General features: G+C 35.5%; 2 protein-coding genes across 2 annotated transcripts in view; both read left to right on the top strand.

Moving 5' to 3' along the window:
• Nucleotides 1-19,232, top strand: part of LOC150081017 (sodium- and chloride-dependent glycine transporter 1-like) — a 455,858-nt gene that overhangs the window by 423,976 nt on the left and 12,650 nt on the right. The window contains exon 16 of the mRNA XM_090380891.1: nt 15,204-15,275. Coding sequence (XP_090237017.1) covers nt 15,204-15,275 — 72 coding nt within the window. The remainder of the gene's footprint in view (nt 1-15,203; nt 15,276-19,232) is intronic.
• LOC150081016 (uncharacterized) overlaps nt 1,133-19,232 on the top strand; it is a 179,549-nt gene continuing 161,449 nt past the window's right edge. The window contains exon 1 of the mRNA XM_090380890.1: nt 1,133-1,260. The gene's annotated coding sequence lies outside the window, so the exon portion shown is untranslated. The remainder of the gene's footprint in view (nt 1,261-19,232) is intronic.

Raw genomic sequence — 19,232 nt, 5'->3', positions numbered from 1 at the left:
TATTAAAAAATATCTTATATGATAGTTATTATAAAAATATAACTATAAACAAAACTAAAATTCATAATTCGAATTATGTAAAGAGTACTTATATGATAATTTTATTCTTTATTGCAATCTATATAGAGGTACTAAATAAATATCAATTATAGATCACCAAAAGATTAAAAATAAAGATTAAAAATACAATGGATACCGTAAACCTTTTTATAATGAAAGAAATATATAAATTTAAAAAAAAAAGATCGGTTTAGGTAACTTAACCCCAAATTACGTGGTACCCGTGGATGTTGTTGTGGCACCCCGGTTGAAAACTACTGGTATAATGTGTAGAAAAGTAATGGCTACAGAGAAAAAAGAAAGGCAAAAAAATAATAATAATAAAATAAACACCATAATAAATAAATAAATACGTATATAAAAATTATTATATATATATATATATATATATATATATTTTTTTTTTTTTTTTATTATATAAAAATTTCATTATATATATATATTTTTTTATTATATAAAAATTCATTATATATATTTTTTTTTAATAAAAATTTCATTATATATATACAGTATATATATGTTATTTATCGGGTTTCTGTATTTGTGTACATCAACTCTATATCAACAATGTGTATGTAAAAAATATATATTTATATATGTATATATATATATAAATGTACATATGAATAATGCTAATTGTAGTGAATAAAAATGATGACTTCATAGCTATAGTAATTCAACGAACAATAAATACTGCAAACCAAATACATTACATTAAAAAAAAATCTGTTTAGGATCAATTATCCTATTTCTTCAAAAATGTCTTCTTTAAAAAAACTCCGAAAATCTGACAAAAATAAGAGAGTGGGTTTCATTAAGCGCTTTCTAGCCTTCTTAGTTTTCTTCGGTTTGACTTTCGCGGCCAAGTATTGATTAAGTAGGTTTTTTTACATTTTTTTTTTTTTTTTAAGCTCCAACTGTTGACTTTTGAGTTCAAGGTGCCGCACCCTATCTAGATACTTAGAATTCTACCTCCTTGACCTTGAACTAGATGGCGCCACGGAGGTAATGTTTAAAGATGGCAGCTTCCTTTATTGTGATGGAGTAAATTATGGGTTGACATATTCCGAATCAGAACGACGTTGTATAATGATTATGTCAAGCGGTGATGTCCATTGGATGCCGTTTGTTAGGCCTATAGATATGGCCTCAGTAAGAGATCGAAGAATGAAACTAAAATCTATTTGGAAAAAAATGCGGGTGAGTAGACTTTAAAATTTAAAAAAATGCAAAAAATCAAGGTCATATTTGTCAGTCATGATACAAATGTAGCGTTCGGAAGCGAGCCGTGCTCATCTGCCCGACATTTTGAGTAGCGGCTGACTGGTTAATATGCGGCAAGCAGTTTATAGATAATAAAAATGGCTTGTTGCGATCGAATAGTAAATAATCAACATAAATTAAATAATACCTTGTGTCAAGTATGCACAGTCGTGTAAATCTGTGTAGTTCCGTATTACTACTGCTTTGTCATAAACGAACGCTTTTTGTCTTTTGCCTTAGCGTCTTCGTGAATATTAAATGGAAATCGTCTGAGTTTGTTCGCTTTGACAGAATGAAGAAATCAGACTAGTATCACGTTGTGTTGTTATTAGAAAAACTTGCGTGTTGCTGTTTTTTATTTCTCTTTCCATTTTTCTGTATACATGTAGGGAATTTTCTGGTTCACGCGTTGGTGTTTGTTTTTTTTCTTTCGTTTTATATTTTTAAATTTAGTTACAGAAAACTGTTGTTCGTTTGTTATAGAAAGCCAGATATTTGCTGCCGTTTTTGCACTACTTGATTCGGGTTAGAAAGTTTGTCTTGTCCCTGGCTTTCGCATTTATAGTATACAAATAAATTTTATGTATCACACATAGGTTAAGAATATGCGTTTTTATGAACTTTGCAAAAGTTGAATTATTCTTTGGTTTTGTTGTTCCAATAAATTGGTTACGTTGATGTTTTCCATACCCATAAAAATACACATTTGATTTTATTATTTTTTCCCGTTGTAATGTTTCGGTTAATGCTATTAGAAAGAAATGAAAATGAATAATCCATTAATTGCTTACAGTGTCTGAAAAGCGAACGCAAATAGATATCAGTATTTTATAATGAGAAGAAAAAGAAATAAGTTGTGTAAATATTTATATAGCCTTTTTTGTAATTGAAGCATAGGATTTATGTCGATGTTACTAACTATATAGTGCCCTGTTTATAGCGGTTCCCAATATGGTACGCAGATTCCGTGGGTATCTTGGAAGGGTTGGAATACTGTTCATACACATGAACAGAACCTAAGTTTTTTTCATTTTTTTAAAATTCGTTTATAATATAAACTAATTTGTTTAGAATTGTACTAATCGATAGAAAGTGGTATAGAACAGAGGTTTCAAAAGTGTGATGCGCCCCCGTCGGGGGCGCATGTGTTGTTTTATGAGATAAAACATTTTTTAAATGAAATGTGGACAAGTCACCTCATTAAACCAGGTATGAAGTGTATTTTATTTCATTCTTTCAAATTAAATGTTTTTAAAGTATATATATATATATATATTCATTTATAAATGTTTATGTATTGCAGCTAAATTTTATGCCCTCTCTTTATTTGCACAGTTTTGTGAAATTTATGAAATTTTTTTAAGTGGTGACAAGGTATAAATTTGGGAACCTCTGGGCTAGAACAAAAGTTTTATCAGTCCAGAAGCTGTGGGTTCAGTCTATATATGTTAAATAAATATTTCTCATTTCTAATGTTCTACATTTTTATTTTATCATTTTCTTTGATTATATATATGACTCATAAATACCATGTTTGCTTATGGGTTTCTATTTCTTTAATATTTTTGTCCACCTGTTATTCACATTAATAGGTTGTATTTTACATTTTTAATTTCATCTCTTAATGTTTTATTTTTGTTGTTGCTTCTGTTATCTCAGCTGCATGCTTTAAGTCTTATATGTATTTAATATAAAATAAGACTTTATATATAATTATAGTATTTATTTATATAATATTTATTTTATATTATAACTTTACTATCCTCATAATATTTTTTTTTTTTTATGAAAACCCCAAACACAAAAGGTATCAAAACCTATAGTACTTAGTACCGTGCATGGGTTGAAGGAGAAGTATGGGGGGAGGGGGATGCCAGAAACTTTGCTCTAGAGACTAAACATGGGTTTCACCACTTCAAGCCTCCAATAAGCAAAGTGGTGGTATTTCATGGGTTGATGAAAGTCATCTACCACCTGTAAAATATTTGGATTGTTCCAAATTACACTATTTAATCTCCTTATATTCTACTTGCTTTTAATACTTGTTCTTTTTTTTGAGTTATTCCTAAACTATTTATCCTAGGCAGTTAAACTTCATTACTTGTTCTGTCATTTTTACTTTTAATTCTAATTTACATTTCAGTGGATGTTTTGCTGTTGTTGGGCACTTTGTGTTCTCTGTAGATATTTGATTATTATACTCTTTTGCCTTTCTGATTACAGTTATGCAGCATTCTTTGTAAATCGTTTTTACTTTCAGCCATTAGTGTTGTATCATCTGCATAGCAGTGGTTTAGACGTAAAACTAAAATGCTCATAAAAAATTAAACAATAGGAACTGGATTGATATTAGGAAAACAATCAGTAATTAAACAAATGTAGTCTCCCCTCCTGCAAAATTCTTACACAGGTCACTTACACTGAGAGTATGGTAGTTTCACCATTCTACTCAACTTTAATTACTTATCATCTCATTCCTGTGCCATTTGATATTAAAATATTAAACATGTACTTAGTTACAGCTATCATATGTTAGATAAGAGTAAATAATAAAAATAGTTCCTGCATAACTGTGTGGCACAATCTTACAACAAATTAGTTTAGAACTATTATAGACAAAGAAAACAAAAAAAAAAAAGTGAAATAAAAATTAAAATATATAAATTTAAAAATAAATACCACAACCCTCAAACTAGTGATCTTTTGGTTAGGAAGTTATTCTCTTGGGATTTATGAATATGCAATTCATATTGTTTTATTATCATCATTTCATTAAAAGAATAGTTTATTCTAACAGCATTGAAAATAACTCTGAGAAGATATGATCTTGCACTCCTTTTGTAGCCAGGTGGGCAGGAGCAGCAGTGCGTAGCACATGCTTCTTGATTAGACTGGGGTTTGAGCCCGTGATCACCAAATATGGAGGATGCGGAAAGGTCAGGGAATGACCACCGCATATCCCCGGAGCAATATGGCCTTAGTTGCTAATGCTGCTAAAAACCAAATAACAAACAAACTCCTTTTGTCGGTTATTTTAAATACCCTAATAGTGAATGAGTATAATACTTCTGGTAACCATGAAATAGGATCGATGTTTGAGCCATCTATTGCCATTATCTAAAAGGTAGTGATATCAACAAATAATAAACAACAACATGCAATATTTTGTAATTACAAGATGTTTTATCAAAGTATAAAATTGCAACTTGAAAACAGTGTGCTGTGTTATTATCTTTAACCCGCCAGTGTCTATGTGATATTCCATATTAAGTTTTGGTGTGGATATAAAAACTAGTTGATCTTAAAATTTTCAATAGTACAAGCAGTTTTGCTGTGTCCTATCTCATCATTCAAGCTCACAGTGCCCAAGACCTTTGATACACACAGAAAAATTTTGATCACGCAGAAGGGAAAACCTTACAACTGCTGTCAAAGTGAATTTATGATGTCCACACTGCACTTGCTGCTTTTACAACTGCATCCTGCTGAGGTGAGAATATGTTTCAAGTGAGTGAAATGAACAAAATATACATGCTTCTCTGCTGATTCTAATTAGGAATGCCTATGTGAATGAAGTAAGGTGTTTGCTGACAACACATTTTTATTTTGCCCTAAATTTTATTAGTATTAGCAACGGACACATGGTGCAAGGAAGCCTGTGGCTTATTATGCACCAGCCATTTTATCCAAACATCATCCTTACTGAAACAAGACAGGTGCATCATTTATTATTTACACTGTTGATAATGGGCATTATATCCAACTGGTGTTCTGTTTTAAACTCAACAAGACTATTTTAACTTATGAAAATATGTTTCAAATATTAAATGAATAGCGTGAGAAAGTGCATCTGCATTTCTAGTGTATAGTTGTTGCTGACTTTGAAATCATGATCTTCAGATCTGCACACAGCATTTGGTTTTTTTTTGACTGTGATATTGTTGGGTGCTGATTCTGCCTAATGTAGTCATAATGGAGAAAAATACAAAAATTTTGAAATCAGATGGTTTCTTCATTGAATTTTTGGCCTCCATTTATGTGAAGATAAATATTGGCAGTCTGTTTTGTAGATCTGATGTTAAGTGCAACCAGTTGACAAAAATAATCAGAAATTCTACAATTACTTAGAATATTATACTTTGTAGTTTCAATAGCTCTATGAGCTTTACCAAGAATTGAATCAGAAAGCAAATGCTTACAAATTCTTTTGATTCATGATTTAATGCCTACTTTTCTTCATTCACATTCAAATGTATTCCTTTTTGTGATATTTGTTATGAAATAGTGTGCACAACAAAAAAAATAATAAACCAAATTATAATTATGAAAAAAGGAAAGAAGCTGTTAAAAGATTACGGCAATAGTACATAAATCGGTCTATTTCAGTTCCTGAAAAGTGTTGTACCATTACAATCATTAAGCACATTACATTTTTTATTCATTTTATTTATTTATTTTTTGGCTGATGCAGTGAAAGCCTCAGGCTTCCTTGCACCATTTAGCTGATACTATAACCAGTTGATTTTAAATTATATTTTCATAAAATGTAATTTAAAAAATATATAAAAGTAAACTGTATTCATAAAGCTGTTAGAATCACATAATTCTGCATAGATTCTGTTAGAATCACTTAAAGCTGTTAGAATCACATAATTCTGCATAGATTCTGTTAGAATCACATAATTCTGCATAGATTCTGTTAGAATCACATAAAGCTGTTAGAATCACATAATTCCATAAAGGCACAAAAATATTACATATCTAACGAAGCATTTGCTGAGTTGCAAATGTTTTTGCAACTCAACTGAATTGTAGCCTATACTTGATATGCATGGGAATATTTTGAAACGTGTCTCCATGCATAAGTTTTAGGCTGACAAAGAATGGTCAAAGTGAGTGACACTAATACATGCATTTGAATTGATTGTTAATTTCTTTAATTTATGTGGTCATACCAGAGTATAAAGTGTACATTATTGCCTGCACCGTGTCAGCATGGTTTATAGCAGATTATACTTAAGTACAGAGTAATTAAAATACAGTGGTTGATCACTTTGGGATTCAGCAAAAATTTTAATAATAACCAATGAAATAAGAAAGTAGCTGTTCAACATTGTTTACTGATCAAGAGCAAAAATGTGTATATAGAAAGGTATATGTGTACAGAAATAAAACATTAAAATCAAGCAATATAAAATAAAAAACTTTATTTTATTTTTTATTTACTTTACTTATATATAACAATACTAATAATTAATTTCTTTTAGTATTGAAGTACTTGTGTAAGTAATTGAAGTAGTGATTGAGTCATCAAAAGCAGGGATTGCAGAGATATAGTATCATTCAGATATAAGCGATGCTGAATATGTATATGGGGAGTACAATTTATACAGGAAGGACAGAAGGTGTGGAGTGGATCTGCTCTTAGTTAAGCAGAATATTAAATCTGCCATCCAGTTGACATGGATGACCAGTGCAATGTTGAGTCAGTTTGGTGTGATATAATAGGCACTGGAAAAACAAAATTGACAGTAGGAATGTGTTACAGGCTGTGACTGTGATGAGTTTACCAAACAACTATGCAGAGAATTGAGTGGGCAAGTAAATCAGAATATCTTATAATGGGGAATTTTAACTTTCCGTAAGTTTACTGGAACTTGTAGGTTTTTTATTTACATTCTAGCAAGACTTTTCTGGATTTATTGAATGATTGTTTTCTACAGAAGCACGTTAGAGAAGCAATAAGAGAAAACAGTACTCTTGATCTGATTATCAGCGATTCTTCATGCATTAAGAATCTGCAGGTAAAAGATTGCACTGGGTGGTACTGATCACAGTGTAGCAATGATGGATTTATAGAAAGAAATAACTATGTTCAAGGATAAAGGAAAGTGCCCTTGCTTTCATAAGGTTACTACAATGGTCTCAGACAGTTTTTAAATTCTCAGCAGTGGGACCAATTTGTGATGTTAACAGTAAATTTTAAGTGGGAAGCATTTAGAGAAGTAACCTTAAAAGCTACTAGGCTCTTCATACCAACGAAGAAATACTGTTCGAAGGCTTAGACCTAAATGGATGCCATATGGACTGTTAAGACACACGGCAGTGTAGAAAAGTGCATGGAATGCATATAAATTATCAGGTGATACAGAATCCTATGGTATGTATAAATTAGCCTATAATCAAGTCAAAAAGGAGGTTAGGCAAGCTAAGGCAGATTATGAAAAGTCTCTGGCAAAGGATGTAAAGAAAAGCAGCAAAGACTTCTGTGCATATATCTACAGTAGAAGGAAGGGATTGAATCACATTGGGCCACTTGAGCCAGTTTGCAGATAAATTTAATAGGTATTTAGTATCTACATTCACACATGAGGAATTCTTTAGGAAAGGGGATGCCAGAAGTTTATCAAACTCTAACGGGGAGCTAAATGACTTTTTGACAAGATGACTAAAGAGAGATTGTTGAAGTTGAACATAAAAGGGGTGGATGGAATCTATCTACTTATAATAAGGGAGACAGCAAAGGAGTTAAGCAAATCCTTAACTATTATTATAAGAGCATCCTTGGATTCAGTGCAGGTTCCTGTAGACTGGAGATGTACCAATGTATCCAAAGTTCATAAAGGGGGTTGAAAAGGTGACACAAGTAATTACTGAATGTCTGTTCCAGGGAAAATAATGGAGTCACTGGTTAAAGAAGTAATGAAAGACCATCTGAACAGGATGGATTTAAGGGGTGGAATTGTCTAACCAATCTGATAGGTTACTATGATGCAGTGACCAAGGAACTGCATGGAAAGATTTTTGGTATCATATACTTGGATTTCAGATACTGTTGCACGTAAAAGACTTCTATATAAACTTCAAGCATTGAGGACAAGTTACTATGGATAAATGGATGGTTAAGTGGAAGAAGAACTAGACAAGCATTTGGAGTGACCGGATGGGTGAAATGGGAAGGGTTTTTTTTATTTTTTATTTTATTTTTGCTGATGCTCTGTAAGCTTGCTTTCTTGCAATCATATACCTCAACTAATGCTAAAGACAGTAGTCATCAATGGGCACTTCTCTTTGTGGACTAATATTATTAGTAGAGTCCCCCCCCAGTGATCAGTGCTGGATACTGCATTATTGTTTTTAGTAATTATTAATGATATTGATATGCCAGACTTGATGTGTAAGTTTGCAGGTGATACAAAGTTTGGCAGGGTGGTTAACAGCAGTAATGACAGTATGTTACTACAACAAGATATAGAAAAATTAGGTCGAAGGGCTGAGAAATGGCAGTTGAAGTTTAACATTGACAAACCGTGGGTACTGCATATGGGTAGCAGTAATCTCAGAGTAATTTATCAACCTTTTAGGTAGTTTGAAAAATGAAAAAAGACCTGGGGGTAATTGTGGAGTCAGATATGAAATTCCCTGTGCAGTGCAGACATCCTGCCAAAACAGCTCAGGTTTTTTTGAATGACATAGAAACTTTACTAGCAGGGATAAGGAGGTGATTATCCCCTTGTACCGGGACATGTTCAGGGCACATCTTGATTACGGTATACAATTCTGAGGCCTCACTTTAGGAAGGATGTAGATCTGCTGGAATGGATGCAGGAAAGGGTAACCAGATTGGTGAAGGGAACAAAAGGGTGCTCTCGCCTGGAAAGGCTTCAGATTGCAGCGTATGGAGACCAGGCACCTGCAGGGATATGCTTGAGCTGTTGAAGGCCTTGAATGGATTTTTAGTAAACTAAATGTTAATGGCATTCTTCTTGCCGAGACTACTGACATGAGGGAGCATAAATTCAAGTTGAAACACAATGGTTTCAGGGTGGATGTGCAGAAGTTTGCCTTTAGCCAACAGGTGGTTGATTGTTGGAACAGGCTTCCATCTGTTGTTGTGGAAGTGGATGGTTTGAATAAATTCAAGGAAAAACCAGGCAATTTCTTGGAGGGTATGGATGGGTGAAGTAGTAGTGGCATCATTTGCCACTACTACTACTTTTAATTAATTAAATTAATAATAATAATTACTTTATGTATAATAAAATTTTGACTATCCACTATTCTTTAAGCAAATCATCACTAAGAATGAAACTGCCATAATGTTTGTGGGAATCCATACAAACCATTAAAAACAAATGAAGAAAATATAAAATCAAGAATTAGAAAAGGATTAATGCTCTACTTTATAAAATAGTTCAAATGGTAGGAATACAGATACAATACTTTCTTTCACAAAGTAATGACATGTTGATATATTCAGTAGTAAGAAAAGGTGGGGGGGGGACATGCTGTATGAAGTAATGAAATTCTTTGATATAGTATACACCTGGCAAGAATGAATCCAGCTCCTTGACATAACATGGCCTCAAAAATGCCCACCTGCATACACACTTGGACTCCCTCCAATCACTATCTGGCAGTGTAGAGACAATCAGATACCTGATCTGGAAGCTTTCTAGAGTTACCAATAGGTTCAGTCTGGTGGACTATCTAACTGTTTTAGAGTTGTACCCTCTAAAATGGTTATAGTCCATTAATGACAGTAATCAAGGTAAGCAGTGGCTTACCTTGATTGCTGTCATTAACCAGCCTTTGTATCATATATAAACTCAGATATTAAGTCTGATATACCTTCATCATTACCATTAATAAATATAGAAAACAGCAGTGGGCCCAGTGCTGAACCCTAGAGGATTCCACCAATAATGGTCCACAAAGAGCAGCGTCCACTGGAAACTACCCTCTGCCCTCTCCTACTCAACCATCCCTTATGACTGGAAGTTGTGAATTGGTCACTCACAATAGTAAGATGTTTACGGATTTATTCAATTGCCATTTTCTATATCACCATGTTAGAGAGACAACAAGAAAATGCAATATCAGAGCAATTCTTTATGCATTAAGAATTTGCAGATAAAAGGCCCGCTGGGGGTGCGGTGAAGATGTAAATAATGCCAAGGGCAAAGTGAAGGACTTTTGCTTTCATAAAGGTGACTGAAGTGGGTATTGATGTTATGGACAGTTCAATGTTACAGACAGCAAATTCTAAATGAAAAGCATTCACAGAAGTAATCATAGAAGATACTAGGCTATTTAAACTGAGAGATATTGTTCAAAGCTATTGATACACCTAAACTGATGTCACATGTGCTAAGGAGACTTGTTATTTGATTTTTTAGGAGCATTAGCAACTAAGGCCATATTGCTTCAGGGATATGCGGTGGTTATTCCCTGACTTTCCGCATCCTCCGTATTTGGTGGACATGGGCTCGAACCCCCTGTCTTGTTGTTGTTTGTTATTTGGTTTTTAGGAGCATTAGCAACTAAGGCCATATTGCTCCGGGATATGCGGTAGTCATTCACTGACCTTTCTGCATCCTCCGTATTTGGTGGTGATGGGCTCGCGGTCTAATTAAGAAGTGTGTGCTACGCACTGCTGCTCCTTTCCACCTAGCTATGGAGGCGCCATAAGGAGACTCATGACACAGAAGAAGAATTCGTGGAATATATATAAATTACCATGTGATATAGATGCCTACAATAGATATAAACTAGTCTGCAATCAAGTCACAAAGGAGGTCTGATATGCTAAAGCAAATTACAAGAAATATCAGGCATAGAAAAGTAGCAAGGACTTCTTTACTTATGTAAAGAAGGAAGCATATGAATCACATTGGTCAACTAGATGTAAATGGTTTAACTGTTGTGATTCTGTTCAGGTTGCTGACAAACTGAATAATTATTTTGTGTCTGCATTCACACCTGAGGAATTTTTTAGGGAAAGGAATGCCACAAGTTTATCAAATTCTAAGAGGGAGCTAAATGATTTTGTGATAACCGAGAGGAAAGTGGATGAGAAGTTGTTGAAGCTAAAGGTAAAAATGGCTTTGGGGAGGGGGTGGTGGATGTATTCAGTTGTATTAAGGTACGCAGCATAGGAGGTAAAACAAATCTTTAACTATAATTAAGAGTGCATTCATGGATTCAGGAAAGGCCTCTTATGGACCGAAGATGTTTAAATATATCTGCAATTGACAAAGTGGGATCAGAAGATGACAGGAGTTATTACAGACCTGTTAGATTAACTTCTGTTCTTGGAAAAATAATGGAGTCACTGGTTAAAGAAGTAATGCAGGACCATCTGGACAGGAATGCATTCGCTGCATGGATTTGTTAAAAGGCAGCCTTGTCTAATCAATATAATTTTGACACTGTTCACTTGGATTTCCAAAGTGGTTTTTTATATTATTACACATCAAAAGCTGCTGCACAAATTGGAGCAGTGTAGCATTAAGTGCAATGGATAACTGGTTGAGTGTGAGAAGACTAGTTATTGATAGCCATTGCTCTTCATGGACTAATGTTATTAGTGGAGTTTAGTAGGGTTCAATACTCTGTCCATTGTTGTTTTCTGTATTTATTAATGATATTGATGAAGACATCAAGTTGATGTCTAAATTTGCATATTATATGAAGACAGGATGATTAATCACAGTAATTAGGGTGCGTGCTACGGCAGCAAGATCTTGAAAAATTATGCAGGTGGGCTGAGAGGTGACAGTTGAAGTTTAACATTGACAAATGTCAGGTAATCCATACGGGTGGCAGAAATCCCAAATTAGTGTACAAACTGTGTGGTATCATGCTTGGAGTTGGCTGCAAGAATACATAGTTAACAATGTATTTATTAGAAATACTAACACAATCTCAACTATATGCTAACAACAACACGCACACATTGCACCTTCCTGGCTTGCAAGATCTACAACCGGGGCTGCACTTTAACTGAAAAGTATTAGTAAGTTAAAGTGCATGGGGTGAGAAGTGCAGCAAGAAAGAACTGAGTAAATAAGACAATAAATGAGCAGAATAAATGAGAGTATGTCTGTGAGTGTGAAAGGGTACAAATCACATATTGATTAATAGAAGTATTAATTAACCCTTAGTCTTTAGCCACATAATTTTAATTATTAGATATTTAGTACAGGAAACCCTTGATTAATGCGGTTTTGAACAATGCGGTTTTAATTAGTGCGCAAAATTTTTTTGATACTATCCCCTTAATATATGCGTTATCAAATTTGATTAGTGCGCTGCTTTTTTCTTGCGGTGCTTGGCAACTCACAACGGCGCCTAAAGCGGCAAATACGTGATACGCACTCACCAGGGTCTTCTAACTTAAATGAATGGGAATCGACTCCAAAATGCTTGACAGCAGCACCCCATACCACTCTGAAATTGAAATTTGCTCATATTCTCTTATTCATATTCTCATATTCTTTTATTCTTTTATTATTAATATTAAACTTCTTTAATATTATGATATTAAAGAAGCAGTTGAGAACATACACAAATCGTGGGAAGAAATGACGAACAGCTGCATGAGAGCTGTCTGGCAGAATCTTTTGCCTGAATGCGCAAATGATTTTTGCGGTTTCATTAATCCTGTCAACAAAGTTATTGATGAAATTACTACAATTGGAAAAGACCTCGGCTTTGAGGAAGTAGATTCAGAAAACGTTAGAGAATTATTGGAATCGCATTCAAAAGACTTAAGTAACAACGATCTTCTTGAAATTGAGCATCAACATGCATACGAGGAAGAAGACAAATGAAGCAGAAGAAAAGCAATTTGCTCCCAAAGAAATTTCATTCAAAAAACTTGAACTATTTAATACACTTTAAAAAGCAAAAGAACTCATACTAGAGATTGATCCAGATGCAGAGAGAAGCATGAACGTTCGTTGAGGGTTAGATAAGCAAATTGATTGTTATCGCAAAATCATGGAGGAAAGGAAGAAAGCTACCACTGTTCAATTGAAGTTAGATAAGTTTTTTTTGCAAAAAATAAAATTTAAATCATACTATCTTTTTTAAATTTATTCCTTAATAATTTAAGAACTATGCAGTGCATTATAGGTACGTATTGAGTAAGAAAAAATATATTTTTACAATTTCATAATTTTCAAGGATTCATTATAATTATTCCCATTGTTTCTTAAGTTTGATTAGTGCGGTTTTAATATGTGCGGTATATTTCAAGGATTCATTAACCGCACTAATCAAGGGTTTCCTGTATAGTAAGTACACTACACACCATTGGATTCCCCCCCTGGTGTGAGAAAGAAGATGGGTGACATTGATGTGTGTGTGGTGGGGGGGGGAATTATAACTAACAGAATATGTAAGAAAAAATTATAAAATCAGAATGAGAGCAGAGAGTGAATGAGCAGATGGATGATGGGCAGATGGCCATAGTGGCCCCCTGCCTATCCAAGCAGACACCATGCCATTGCTAGTTAGCCAGTGTGGCGTGGGACGCTGACACTAGCCATCAGGGCCTACCCCTTGGCCAGTGTGCGATAGAGCACCAACACAGGTGCTCCAACATAGGGACTCTTTCCCTATGATCCTTCATTCTTACTACCTGGGTTGGTTGTTCTCTCACTCCCCCATCCCCTTCTCCTAGTGGGTAACCATACTGCCACCTGTCAACTCCCACCCCCTCGGGCAGGATGGGCATTCTATCCTCGGGGACCCTCTTCTGGTCCCCCTTTCAACTAGGCAGGCACCTTTACTATTGTCCCCTCTTTCTCTACCACTTTAACCCCTCCCACTTCCTGTCTTTCCACTGTGACCTTCAATTTTTTTTTTTTTTTTTTTTTTTTTTTACTGGGCTCTCCTTGACTGTAGCTTTGGCTGCCACAGGGTCTGCCCTGCCAGTGCTTTCATTCTCCCTACTGTCTGGCTCGCCTTCTCATGGCACTGGACGGTAAACTAGAGGTTTCTGTGTGAAAACACAGGCCCCTAGACTAAGAGGCTGGATGAACAACACAACTAATACAATCCCCGACACTAATACTACACGAACACTCACTAAGCTACATAAATCTGGCCTTTACAGAGTTTTATATTTATCACATTGCCTGATGCGGAGTTGGGGGAATCCCCAGAGCCGCTTTAAAATTAACACTATACTTGGGGTAGTGAAGAATTTAAAAGACCTGGAAGTAATTGATAATAGTGCAGTCAGATGTGGAGTTCTCTGAGCAGTTCAGGCATTCTTCCAGGACAGCTCATGCAGTTTTGTCAATGATATTACAGGGATTTTGCTAGCAGGGATAGAAAGGTGATTATTACAATGTAAAAGGCAGTGGCTAATCCACATCTGGAGATAGGTCTGTTACTCATATTTTAAGAAGAATCCTTCCTACATATTTCCTGAAAATTATAATGTACAGAAGTTCAAGTCTAATGTCAGCAAATATCTTCTTTCGTCTTCTCAGCCTCCAACCCAAGCATGGTACTAAGTACTGTAGGTTCTAATACTTCTCATGTTTGGGGTTTTCATAAAAAAAAAAAAAAAAAAAAAAAAGTGCGATAGAATGGGTGCAGAGAAGAACAATGAGATTAGTGAGGGAGGAAAAAAAGGTGCTCTTACCAGGAATCGCTTTAGTTCCTCAAACTAAAGCATCTGAAGACTAGGTCCGGTGATGAGATCTGTTTAAAGTGTTTAGGGCTTTAAATGGATCAAGAAAGCTTAGTGCTGACAGAATCATCTTCTTGCCGAGACTACACACATGAGGGAGCATAAATTCAAATTGTGGATGGATGAACATGGGATCAATTTGTGTAAATTTATCTTCAGCTATAGGTTAGGTTAACTGATTGTTGGAACAAACTTCGATCTTCCATGGATAGTTAGAATAAATTCGAATTCTTCCATGGGTAGTTAGAATAAATTCAAGGAAGAATTAGACTGTTGGATGGACAGTTAATGTGTGAAGTGTTGGGTTTTTTTTGAAAGTGATGTTTAAGCTTGCTTTCTTGACTGCTTCCACTACTAATAATAATAACATAAAAATTATGTCCTTCTTCAGAACTGCAAGTCATCTGTTATGAGGTCCTTCCTCAGTGAACCATTAGAAACAACTCCAAACATCCCTAAGCAGGTAAATTGAAATACTTGTGAAGTATAATAATAGCCCACTGAAGCGTTTGACGCATGGACCAAGTATCAAATGTTTTGAAACTTGGTCCGTGCGTAAAGTACAATATGAAATAAACTGATTTGCTCTCCGACTTTAGAATCAATTTATAAATTAGCAAAATACAATTCCCTCTCGTCTAAGTTGGCTGCTATTTTGTTGATATCATAAAATCAGTTTAAGCGCAATTAGAAGGTATCACCAGAATTTTTCTGATTCTAACCAACAGATAGAATTTAAAAAAAAAAACTTTCCAGTTTGTTGATTTAAGCCACCAAACTCTATGGTATTAGAAGAAAAGGTCATTAAATTATTAAGAAAGTGGAAATAGTGCTTCCTAAATTGTGTGAGTATTTTGTTAATGAAATAAATTCATCACATCAAAAAGGCTATGGCATGTTAGCAAGACTTTTGTCGATTTATTGGATGACTGTTTCCTACAGTAGTCTGTTAGAGAGGCAACAAGAAGAAGCAATACTCTTGATTTGATTATCAGATGCTCTTCTTCATTCATTAAGAATCTGCAGTAAAAGAGACCTACTGGTAGCAGTGAACACAGTGTATTGATGTGGGATTTACTTAAAGAAAAACTTATTGTTTGTTACTCAATTGTCAGGGAAACAGGGAATATATTTGCAAAAAGGATACATGGAACAGATCCAGGGTATGCCTGCCAAGAGCAAAAACTGATGACGTAGAGCAGATATCATCTTTTAAGGGCACAAAAGGTGATATTGTTGTAACCGTTGGCACCAGTGATATTAAGAGCAGGAGAATGGCGGAATTACTTAACAAGCACAGGTCAATGTTGAAAAAAAAGCTGCGAGTTAGGGTTGAATTTGAAAGTGTGTGTAATTTTGCACAGATAGGAGGGTGTATATGATGAGAGCCTTGTCAATCAATTCGACCCTGGAGAGATTGGGAAAAGCTCGTAGGGTAGAATTTTTCTCAGCGTGGTCTGTGCTTGTTAACAGGAGAGATTGCTTCTACAGGGATGGGACACACTTAAATAGAAAGGGTGCAAGAATATTTGCTGATGCTATCAAGGCAATGCTAGGTGGGCTGGAAAACTGCTAGCATGGATTAATGCTGTATAAGCTTGCTTTCTTGCATCATATGCCTCAACTAATGCGAATACTAATCGATTAAAAGTAGCTGCTGGCAGAGATGAAAGCAATTCTTGCACTCTTTCTATTGGAATAAGCAGCAGCCTGGAAAATAAGGTGCTGGGGATTTCAGAGACTGCTGGGAGTCATCGGGGAACAAGTAAATACACAGGCTGTGTTACAGTAGCTAAGAATAAGAACAGGTGCATGTACACCAATGTTAGGAGTTTAGTAAATAAATTTGATGAATTTGAGGCGTTGGTCAAAACATCAAAGGCAGATATTGTTGAGATATCAGAGATGTGGTGTCACACAGATATAAGGAATACAGAATTGGAATTTGGGAAGTACAATATGTACAGACAGGATAGGAAGGGAGGAGGGATTATGCTGTTAGTTAAGAAACACATACAATCTAAGGAAGTGCATCCAGTTGATATGGGTAGACAGTGCAATGTTGAGTCAGTGAGGTGTGACATAAGCACCGGAAAAGCAAAATTGGGAGTAGTAGTGTGTTATAGGCCTAATGACTCTGATGAGTATATTGAACAGCTGTACAGAGAAATAGAGTGGGCCAGTAAATCAGATTGTTTTGTAATGGGGGATTTTTAACTTCCCAGATATTGACTGGAATTTGTGGGTTGGTCACTTGCACACCAGCAAGGCTTTTGAATCTGCAGATAAAGGAACCACTAGATGGCAGTGATCACAGTGTGCTCATGTGAGCTTGATGCAAAGATGTAACTACCATCAGAGGTAAAGGGAAGGGTTTTTGCTTTTGCAAAGATGACTACTGTGGTTTGAGATAGTTTTTAAATTCTATACATTTGGATCCTGATGATGTTACCAACAGCAAATTCTAAGTGGGGAAGCATTCAAGGAATTAATCTTAGAAACTACTAATCTTTTCATATGTGGTCTGTGCTTTCTAACAGACTAGACTGTTTCTACAGGGATGGGAAACACTTAAATAGAAAGGGTGCAAGAATACTTGGTGATGCTATCGAGGCAGCATTAGGTGGGTCAGAAAATTGGTAGCTTGGGGGGATTCACAGACTAAATGATTAACAGTAGCCGCAGGCGGAGGCAAAAGCGATTTTTGCACTGCTTCTATTGTAATGAGTAGCAACCTGGAGAATAGGTTGCTGGGGATTTCAAGAGCTGCTGGGAGTCATCATGGAACAAGTAAATATATGGGCTGTGTTAAGGTAACTAAGAGTAAGAACAGGTACACTTGGATGTACACAAATACTAGTAGAATAGTAAATAAATTTTTGATGAATTTGAAGTGCTGATCAAAACATCAAAGGCAAATATTGTTGGGATATCAGAGACATGGTGTCACACAGATAAGCAGTGCAGAATCGGAATTTGGGGAGTACAATGTGTATAGAAAGGATAGACAGGGTAGGAAGTTAGGAGGGGTTATGCTGTTAGTTAAGAAACACATAAAATCTAAGCCAGTGCATCCAGTTGACATATGTGCACAGTGCAATGTTGAGTCAGTTTAGTGTGGCAGAAACACTGGGAAATGGAAAATGAGAGTAGGAGTGTGTTATAGGCCTAATGACTCTGATGAGTACAACGAACAATTGTGCAGAGAAATAAGAGTGTGCCATCAGAATGTCTTGTAATGCGGGATTTTAACTTCCCAGATATTGACTGGAACTTGTGGGTTGGTCACTTGCACTCTAGCAAGATTTTGTGGATTTATTGGAGGATTGTTTTTTACAGCAACATATTCCAGGGGCAACCGGAGGGAGTGGTTATCAGCAGTGATTATTCATGCATTAAGAATTTGCAGATAGAGGAACCACTAGGTGAGAGTGATTGCAGTGTACTGATATGGGATTTACTTAAAGATGTAACTACCATCAAGGGTGAAGGGAAGGGTTTCTGTTTTCGTAAAGGTGACTGCAGTGGTCTCAGACAGTTTAACTTCTGTACAGTGGGATCAACTGATGATGTTTAAAACAGCGAATTCTAAATGGGAAGCCTTCAAGGAATTAATCTTGGAAGCTACTGAGCTTTTCATACCAACTAAGAGATCCTGTTCAAGACTTAGGCCTAAATGGATGTCAGATAAACTAATGAGGCTTGTGGCAGAGAAGAAAAATGTCTGGGATGCATACAAATCATCAGGTGACACAAAAGCCTGTGGCAGATATAAGCTAACCTGTAATCAAGTCACAAAGGAGGTTAAGCAAGCAAAGGCTGATTACGAGAAATTCTTCATAGAATGCAAAGAAAAAAACAGTCTTCTTACCAATGTAAATTATAGATGTAAGGGGGTGAATCAGATTGGTCCACTTAATGTTTGTGGTTTGACTGTTGATGATCCTGCTCAGATAGCTAACAAACTGAATCTTGCATCTGCATTCACACATGAGGAATTCTGTAAGGAATAGGAGGACAGTAGTTTACCAAACTCTAACAGGAAGCTAAATGATTTTGTAATAACAGAGAGCAAAGTGGAGGAGAAATTGTTGAAGTTAAACATAAAAAAAGGCACCTGCGGTTGATCGATTCTATCCGGTTATATTGAAGGAGGTAGCGAAGGAAGTTAGCAAACCCTTAGCTATAATTATGAGAGCATCCTTAGATTGAGGGGAGGTCCACATGGACTGGAGATGTGCAAATGTATCCCCAATTCACAAAGGGGGGATCAAAGGGTGACAGAAATAATTATAGACCCGTTAGTTTAACTTCTGTTCCAGGGAAAATAATGGAGTCACTTGTTAAAGAAGTGATGCAGGATCACTTAGACAGGACTGCAGTAATAGTTCAGACACAGCATGGGTTTGTTAAGGGAAAG

The sequence above is a fragment of the Mastigoproctus giganteus genome, chromosome 9 (assembly GCF_048544385.1).
Source record: "Mastigoproctus giganteus isolate SK-2022 chromosome 9, ASM4854438v1, whole genome shotgun sequence".
Classification (NCBI taxonomy): Eukaryota; Metazoa; Arthropoda; class Arachnida; order Uropygi; family Thelyphonidae; genus Mastigoproctus; species Mastigoproctus giganteus.
Note: the sequence above shows the minus strand (reverse complement) of the source record. Positions and strands in the feature narration are given on the sequence as shown.